Raw genomic sequence first — 9,523 nt, 5'->3', positions numbered from 1 at the left:
ATGCCGAGGCATATGGATTCTCGATAGAGACAATTCCACAGGTTTCAGTCATTCCATAGCCCTGAAATCACACTATCTTTCTGTCAGAACACAACACCAAGTAGCAGATCAAGTTAAAGTGCACCAATAAAAAATGTCATGTGGTTAATGCAAGCACCTGCTCAGAATTGAATTGCCAAGAAACATTTTCTGCAGTTAGTTCTCGCAATAATATCTTGTATCTTAATTCCTTCCTACATATTTTATTGCCCAAACCCCACATACATATTGCAGCACATGATGATGGGTTTTCAGAAACTTGATATCCCATGATGTCCTCCAAAATTCACGTCTGTAATTCTTTACTAAATTTATGCTGGATTTGATTGACAGCCCAGGAGATATGGATTGTGGTCAAGAATTACAAAATCAAATCTGGCATCTCGTCCATTTCAAAATAAGATCTTTGGTTGCAGGAAGAATATAAGACTTATAATTCATGTGACCATAAGAAATTACCTGAACAACAACAGCCTGAGGGAAATTCTTTGCACATTCCTGCATCAATTCCCTTCCAAGAGGTGCGGCCCCCGATCCAATCTGCTTCAAGGATGACAGATTATACTTCTTGACCATACTACTTTTAGCCAATCCGAGTATAATTGGAGGAACAACCCACATATGCGTGATCCTATACTTCTCTACCGTCTTCAAAATCATTTCCAAATCAAACTTGGACATGGAAACAATAGCATTGCCACGCTGCAGCTGCGAGAACATGATAACAGCGAGACCAAACACGTGAAACATAGGCAAAACACACAGAAAGATATTGTTCATTTCACCCGCCAATTCTTGGTCAGCAGTCACCATTAGAGACGCCGCAATAAAATTCCTGTGACTAAGTATTACGCCCTTGCTAGTACCCGTGGTGCCCGACGAGTATAACAACACAGCTGTATCATTTTGCTTGATTCCATTACGATTACTATCTAAACTCACAGACCCTTCACTATTCACAAGCTCAGAGAACAGAGTGATTGAAGGAATTCTCCCAATGGGCAAAACTGAATTCTTTTCGGTGCCTAACAAAATAACAGGCAGACCAAAATCTTTGACCTTTGGCAACAAATCTTCAACAGTAATGATAAGCTTAGCTTTTGAATCTTGAACCTGTTTAGATAACTCCGAAACAGTATAAATGGGATTGACCGTGGTGGCGACGGCTCCTATGGCAACAATCCCGAAGAAACAGAGCGGATATTGGATCGAGTTGGGGGCGTAGATGAGGACGATATCGTTTTTCTTGATGCCCAGTTGAAGTAAGCCATGGGAGACCCTTGAAACCATGGATTTGAACTGGGCGAAAGTTAAGATCTTTCCAGTGTGTGAATCTATAAGGGCTGGTTTATCAGCAAAAGATGAAGCGTTTCTGAAGAGAAAAGAAACCATTGAAAGGTTGGGGTCTTTGGGGAGAAACAATGGCGGCCTCAACGATCTGTATACGCCGTCGCGGCCATAGCCCGATTTCTCCATGCCCTCGGTTCTCCTTCTTGGGGATTTATCTTTTTGTTTCTTTTTTTGGAAGTAAAAAGCCTTCAGAGGAGATCTTGAACAATCAAGCAGAGATGGCAAATGGAGAAACGAATGTGGTAACAGTTGATGATTAGTGCGTGTTGTGTGTGTTCTTGAATCTTAATGAGCGTGTCCCGTGTCACCGTCAGCGGTCGGTAAGCAGAAGCAACAATGTACCTTTACCTCTGTCGGGTCTTTGTATTCCCACTCCGTTTTCTTATCTTGTTTTTCATTGTTTTTTCAGAAAAAAAAGGACAGTTACATTATTATATTTACAAATACTAATCAATAGTCACTGTCTTATAATATGTATGTAAATTATAAAATGATAACCAAATAAAATTGAACTATATATCAAATACATAAGTAATTAAGGGGACATTGTAGTAATTATCTTCATTGGCATCCATTAAAATGCTTTTATATATATTTATTTATTTGTTCCATAAAACGACCATCACCTCATCTAATTTGCTTTATCAATAAGTGTTTTATAATACACATTTGGAGTTAATTCATTTTATTAATTTTAATCAATTATTCATTTTTTTTAAATTTTTTCTTTAATTAACAAATATAATATAAATTTAAAATATGCAGTGTCTTCGATATATTCTATTTAGTTCTTCTTTTTTTTAGAAAAGAAAGGACTATTCATTTATAGAAAAAGCACATTCAAATGTTGTTGTCCCCCAAACTATGCATCTCAATGTCATCTAATTATTTATTTACTAACCGAATATACATTTATTTATTGAAATACAACCATTATTTCATATTTATTCTAATTAACTTCATCAGATGATTTTTCGTAAATAGGAGGCATTTACTCCTCTTTTTTTTTTAATAATAATACACAGTTTATTACGTTATTTGATATTTTTAAATTTAAAAACAGACTAAATATATTGAGAATTTAAATTAATGAATGCATTTAATTAGGATTAAAAAAAATAAACTATTATAAAATAAATGTCTACTTACATTATAAGGGTGGAACCCACAATATTCTGACTTTTATTTGATGCCTTAATTTTATTAATTGAGGAATGAGTGATTTGCCATCTACCCGAAATTATGACGAGACGCTGACCGAAGAGTTGGAGAGTGTGTGTGTGAGAGAGAGAGAGAAACAGTGATGGTTGCCCGTTTCATGCACGTACCTAATCCAAACGGCAAAAAAGTTCTAATTAATATTTCTTGAAAATATCACGACTTGTAAAAGATAAGGCAAGTTGACAATTGAGTCCATTTTTAATATTATTATATTTGTAAAATATTGTATAACTAAGGGTAAATTTATAAATGTGTTTTATTAGAATTTATCATAATTTAAATAGTTAATTATACTTAGACTTTTGAAAAATACAAAGTTACACTCCCACTTAATTTTTTTTTGAAATTATACATAAACCCTCTCCAAAAATTTAGTATTTATACCTGAAAAATGCTGAAGTTAGCAAAAAAATTGCATAAATTTTCAAATGTATCCCTTATTTAACGTTTCATGTAATAATTTTGTACTTGTAAAAGAAAAAATTTATTGATATTAACCCCATTTCATATATATATATATTACACTTATCCCTTTATAAGTACAAAAAATTTGTAAACTTTTTTTTACTTACATCAGTAATTTATGTCCAACCATATTGAAATGAGGCCATGCGTAAATTGAGAATTTTTTTAGGGGATATAAATGTAAGTTTAACTTTTTTTAAAAAAATAAAAAATTTAATATTTTCAAGTAATATCTAAGTATAATTAATCCTAATTTAAATACTCTTTATTATTTGACAATTTGTTAAACAATAATAAAAATACTTATAATTTTGTTAAATATCATGATAGCTTACTCTATCACGAATAAAGTCTTTAAACATTTATAATTTGATGGATATTCATAAACCATTTGGTTTATGGACGGAGCTTCCAAAATTAATTTTTCTCTGCTTCCATCGGGGAAGAACTCTGCAAGTTATATCAGCATAACAGAATATAAGAAGAGATTTCTAGTTTTTTATTAATTAGGCGACACCCAAATTTAAACTGGGGAAAAAGGATTTGCAGTCCCCCGCCTTACCACTCGGCCATGCCCCCAAAATTTTTTTATACCTCCATCGCGATTTACAAAGTTGTTATTTGCAAAAGACTTGTGGCTATTACAAATTAAATAAATTATATTTGGACGTGATGGTAAACCTTTTTTTCCCGTAATAATTAAAAATTTGATATGTCTGGTAGGTGCAATATAATAAACTATTTTTCAGAACTTTCTTTTGAAAATAAAAGCCATTATAAGTTCAAGAATTATTTGTGTAATTTTCAAGAGATTAACTCGATCATGCTAACTCTTTATTTGATAAAAAAATCATGGTTCGATTTTATTAATAAATTAATCTTTTAGTTATTTTATTTTGGTGTTTTCCGGGTTTTTTTTTTTAAATTATCAGGGTTATGAATCGGTTTATAATATATATTAAATTATTATTTTATATATATATAAAGAAAAAAAAACATGCAGTTCCGCCAAACAAATAATCATAGCAATTAATATGAATCATTAACATATGTAGGAGTAATTTAAAAACTAAATTATTGAACATCGTGATAGTGAGCTATGAGGGCATCCACTAGACTAGAATTTTTGTATTCAACCAACTATATTATTGAAGGATGTCACTTTCTGACATTAAATATCATTTAAATACAGTTTTACTCTATATATTAGTCTATTGACCTATTAAAATTTGACCACTTCGTATATTGTACTCGTTCTGTGTCCAAATTAAGGGTTTAATTAGGACGTAAAGCTAAGCAAGACTTGGGTAATTAAGGGTTTAATTAACTAATATATTATTATTATTATTATTATTATTATTATTATTATTATTATTGTATTCAATACATAATATATTCATAATAAATAAATAAATAAAATATTATTATTAAAAATAGACTAAAATCATGCCTTGACAATGAATATAATTAATTAACGTTGTCTTATTAAATGACAAAAAAGAGAATGGACATGAAGCGCGCACCATACATTAGACATGCGACGTGCTGCAACCACATTCACTCGTTGTTCTATGATAGGTTGAATGTACATGCACTTGTTCGCACGTTCAATGCCTTGATTGTCTGCTGCCCCCTTTCAAATTAAATTTTGAAAACAAATTCAATAAATTTAATCCAAGACTTGTTTGAAGTTTCACACTCTCTTTATCGTTTATCTTTTTTATATATATATATATATATATATATATATAAAAGAATGATTTTAATCTAATTATTATCGTGAATCAGGACATGCTCCTCGAATCATAAAGCATTAGTATAATTACATCATTCTCCTATGAAATTTGATATATTATATATAGATTTTATGTGATTTAAAATATTATATTTAGTATTTCTAATATTTATTTTTATTTAATAAATAAATTATTTTATTAGTAAAAAATAATCAAATTTGTTGAAATTTAACAAAAAAATTATATAAAAGTTCAAATACGGTTTAATTGACTTAATATTACTAATTTATTGTAAATCAAATAAATATTTTCTAAACAAAATACTGTTATAATTTCACATGTTAATATATATGAAGAAGCATATCTTCATCCTTATAATGATATTTTGATCATAAAAAAATTACTTGATTTACAATAAGTTAGTAATAAATTAATTGGATGTAAATATGAATCTTCATTCAAGTTTTTTTTTTTTTTTTTTGCTATTATTAGCAAATTTAATGAATTTTGACTTACATATGGATTTATTTGTTAGATGGAACCAAATATCATGAATATTAATATAGTTTTTTAAACTACAAGAGATTTACGTATAATTATATGGGTACTTATAAACTAATAGTTGCGAAGCTAGAAAATTGACTTGTCCATATCAAAACAAATCAATTAAAATTTGCTAAAAAAACATTAAAATTGTGAAAAGTTTTAAATCCATACACTATACAATGACACTGAATCAAAACAATGAACAACTAATTTAAAATTCAAATGATGAACAATTATTTTTATAATTTATAACAGTTTAATTTATAAACAATTAATAGAAATTAATTCTCCAATTATGTTTAGATAAGCTTTTTATGGATTATAATAACAATTTACTCAACTATTTATACTAAAATATCTATAAAATGCTAATAAAATATATATAGTGGAAATTCAAGATCAGATCAGACTACAGGCTCCAACAATCGGAACAATTGAATTTTCAAATTTATTTGGTTTGTCGAATAATACAAGTCTTCACGGGAAAGGTCCTTAAAGCATGAGAGTGTTAAATGAAGTAGATCGGCCCATTCCAAGAAAACTGGGACATCCTTGTGGGCTGCCCAAATCTCTCTGATCTTCCATTTGGGCTTTGTCTGACCCCAAAGATTAGTGGAAAAATATATAAAACATGTTTCTAAAATTCATAATTGCGAGTTTCCAACCAGGGAGGATATCAATCAAGAACACTCGTTCAGTGGAATTTTTGGTAGTACAAAAACTACAAAAGCAGAAATCTTGCGGGTCCAATATCTTCACCGTCATCTCTCTCTAGGTAAGTAATCTTCTGCTCCATCTCTCTCTCTCGCTCTCTGAATATCGTAGTCTATGGCCACTGCTTCACTCACAGCCGCCTTCTCTCGCATCCGCTCCACATTTCGGGGGCCGCCCCTGTTATCACCACTCCCCACACTCTTCACTCTCAAACCTAAGGTCCAAATGAGGAACAAGGAAACCCCTTTTTATTTCGATCAACTAATTCACTCTCTCAGTCTGATTACCAAGAATTTTGTGTACCTTGTATCTTGATTGCGTGAATCAGCTCTGAGCTCTTTGTTATTTGAATATTTGCAGGTTTTTTATCAGCCCAGAAGATTTTTATCGAGAACTACTGTGATGGCGTCGAAAGAGTCCCCAGAGAACAATCCAGGGCTCCACACTTCTCTGGATGAGGCTACCAAAGGCTATTTCTTGCAGCAAACTGTAAGCGTTGAGATAGCCCGTTATACATTATTTCGGAATTGTTATTATTACTGGGACAAATTGGTTTGGCTGCTTCTAATTTCTGCAGTTTATAATTTCACATGGTCAAGTGTATTGAATGTTTATAAACTGGAATCTATGTTATTGGAACCAAATAGTTTTTGGAATAATAAATGTTTATCTGGAAATAATGTGTATGTTTTCGTTTTGATCCCTTCATTATAAGCATTGTCATCTTCTACTCTTGGCTGATAGAAGTGTGTTTCGAATTCAGATGCTCAGGGTAAAGGATCCAAAAGTCAGTCTTGATTTCTACTCTAGAATAATGGGAATGTCGTAAGTGTTCTTCTTAACTTTCTTCAGCAAAAAATTGATCCCATCTTTTCATGTGTAGTATCTTGCATCATCATTGGAGTTTATAATCAGTTTGGATATCCAGACGTAAATAACTGTTAACGTTTTCTGCTTCTCTTATCTATACATGCTTATGTAGTTCTTATACTTTTTTTCTGGTGATCCTGTTTGGAGGTTTTAATGTGTAATCTCTGGATTGAGATAGAAGGCCTGCAGTTTCTATGGAATACTAGAATTTGATGATATTGGGTATATAAGGTTTTAGTTCTGGTTTCACAGGTCCTATTACTTATAATGCACATGACGTAAGTCTCCTTGTTTGGTTGTTATACTATTAGCTTGATATATGCCCAATAGTCTGGTGTGTACAGCATCCTTACTGCAAACAGTCTAGCAGGGAATTGCAGTATTAGAGTTTCAAAACATAGTAGATTCTCGCACAGATGCACATATTCATGTATATGGGACAAAGATTTTGATGATTGTTAGGTGGATCCATTTCCATATATATGCATCAAACTTCAAAGCCCCCACTTCTCTTATACAAAATGACACTTTCTTTATGAATTAAGGTAAAAATCAGAAGCCGCCCTTGAGGTTTATGGATTACTATAGTCACAAGCAATTCCACCCCTACAATTACTATAGTCAGTACCTTTCACCACCTGCTATATTACATCACATCCTCCAGTTTTCCGTCGGACTTGTATGGTACCCATGTCCAACTTCTTTGTCTGGAGAAACAACAGAAGGTTGCTGCAACAAAGGTTGTAGTTTAGGGACAGTGATGGATTTGGAGAACAATGAGGGGGGCATATTTGTATGGTAAATACCCTTATTGCTTCTTTTATGGAAATTGTTTTATTTAATCTTAACTACCATTCAATCTTGATTCAAAACTTCAATTGCTAGATGATTTCATTCATTTCTTTTTTCCTGGAAATTATTTGATTACTATTCATTTTCATTAGAAGATGCATTGATTTCTTCCCAATGAAACAATTGTGTTTTTCCCCTACCTCAGTCCAAATCGGTGCTCATGTCAAGTAATAAAAAGGTTTTTACCTGTGCATGGTTTGGATCTGCGCATACACTTTGGTGATTTGTATGCCAATTTCCCCAATCATTGATTTTTCTTGATTATTTTTTGATTATAGGTTGCTTAAAAGGTTGGATTTTCCGGAGATGAAGTTTTCACTATACTTTTTGGGATATGAGGTGAAATTGTCAAATAATCTATGTAAAAATGTAGATCATGTTATGGTGGACCTTTTCAATCATTTCTGTTTCTGATATGTTTTCAATCTATCTTATGTTACCTTGGTTCAGGACACATCATCGGCTCCCAGTGATCCGGTTCAGCGCACGGGTTGGACGTTTGGTCAAAAAGCTGTACTTGAGCTTACACAGTAAGAGCTAGTTTCTTTTTGCATATAGAAACATTCTTGCTTGCAAATCTCTCATGATATCTAACTACCATAGTGTTGCCACAGTAACTGGGGTACTGAAACTGATCCTGATTTCAAGGGTTATCACAATGGAAACTCGGAACCTCGTGGGTTTGGTATGTGAAAATTTTAACTTAAACATGCTTCTCTTTTTCCCCATTTATCTGTTGAAGTGATCCCCTTTATATACATGTGCTCGCGCACCCGTGAATGACCTTTGACATCTTTGTATATGTATTTGGTGGGTTGATATATATGTAACTGCTATTGTTCTTTCCTGGCTTTGAGTGCATTAGATCTTGTGCTTTGATTGTGCCTTTGGGTTATCTGTTGTAAGGAACCGCTACTACATATCTGCTGTACTTGGTTACAATCATGTTGGTTGATTTATAATAGACTAAGATGATTTTAATGTAATGGGATGTTTCATTGGATGACGATTCTCGGTCGTACCTAATATTTTGGGGACTAATGTCTAGGGATGTTCTTGCAGGACACATAGGTATCACTGTTGACGACGTGCATAAGGCATGCAAGAGATTCGAGAGTCTAGGGGTGGAGTTTGTGAAGAAACCTGAGGATGGTAATTTTGTTGTATTAATATATGAATTTGCTAAGTTTTGATTCTTCTTATGTTAATTTACAGTTCTCAACATTCAACTTCAGTAATTTCTACTATGCATTAGTACTGTCTGCCCAAGCTCTTCTTCAGACCATTGGACAAGAAATTGAAACAGGAGTTATTTTATTTTATTTATTCTTGAATTATTTTGAGATTCAAATCAATCTATCTAAAATTCAATTTTTCCGTCCCATCTCACATTTCAGGAAAAATTAAGGATATAGCATTCATCAAGGATCCCGATGGCTACTGGATTGAAATCTTTGATACTGCATCGGTTGCCAGAACAACTGCTAACGCTGCTGTCTGATGTAAAAATTCGGTTCTGAAGAACTAAGAAACAAATAATACTGCTGTTATGAGACTTGACTATATATATGGCTTCCTAGAATTGGTGTTGTTGATGCATCAGGGGGATGGGGATGTGACATGCTGTAATGGTTACTCCTTATTACAGTAAAACGGATGGTCAGAGCTTAAAAATTTGTGTGAAACATGCTATTGCTGATTCCTTAGAGGAGATAATCATGTGTGCCTTT

General features: G+C 32.4%; 2 protein-coding genes across 3 annotated transcripts in view; one reads left to right on the top strand and one right to left on the bottom strand.

Annotated features, from left to right (window-relative positions):
- The window catches only part of LOC105170261 (4-coumarate--CoA ligase-like 7), a 4,626-nt gene extending 2,891 nt beyond the window's left edge, over positions 1-1,735 (bottom strand). Inside the window, 3 exon segments of the mRNA XM_011090937.2 lie at positions 1-12; positions 14-61; positions 499-1,735. The exon segment at positions 1-12 is cut by the window's left edge and continues 142 nt beyond it. Of these exon segments, the coding sequence (XP_011089239.2) occupies positions 1-12; positions 14-61; positions 499-1,515 (1,077 nt within the window). The 5' untranslated portion in view covers positions 1,516-1,735.
- Positions 6,010-9,523, top strand: LOC105170260 (lactoylglutathione lyase). Of its 2 annotated transcripts, none has more exons than XM_011090936.2 (8): positions 6,010-6,132; positions 6,432-6,560; positions 6,835-6,896; positions 8,072-8,132; positions 8,244-8,323; positions 8,408-8,478; positions 8,856-8,945; positions 9,191-9,523. In XM_011090936.2, the coding sequence occupies exons 2-8, from the start codon at positions 6,474-6,476 to the stop codon at positions 9,292-9,294; spliced, it is 555 nt and encodes a 184-aa protein (XP_011089238.1). In that variant the 5' UTR covers positions 6,010-6,132; positions 6,432-6,473; the 3' UTR covers positions 9,295-9,523. The 2 variants fall into 2 exon arrangements, with proteins under 2 accessions (XP_011089238.1, XP_011089237.1); XM_011090935.2 differs by lacking the exon at positions 6,010-6,132 and adding an exon at positions 6,139-6,290.

This window comes from Sesamum indicum, linkage group LG9, assembly GCF_000512975.1.
Source record: "Sesamum indicum cultivar Zhongzhi No. 13 linkage group LG9, S_indicum_v1.0, whole genome shotgun sequence".
Lineage (NCBI taxonomy): Eukaryota > Viridiplantae > Streptophyta > Magnoliopsida > Lamiales > Pedaliaceae > Sesamum > Sesamum indicum.
Note: the sequence above shows the minus strand (reverse complement) of the source record. Positions and strands in the feature narration are given on the sequence as shown.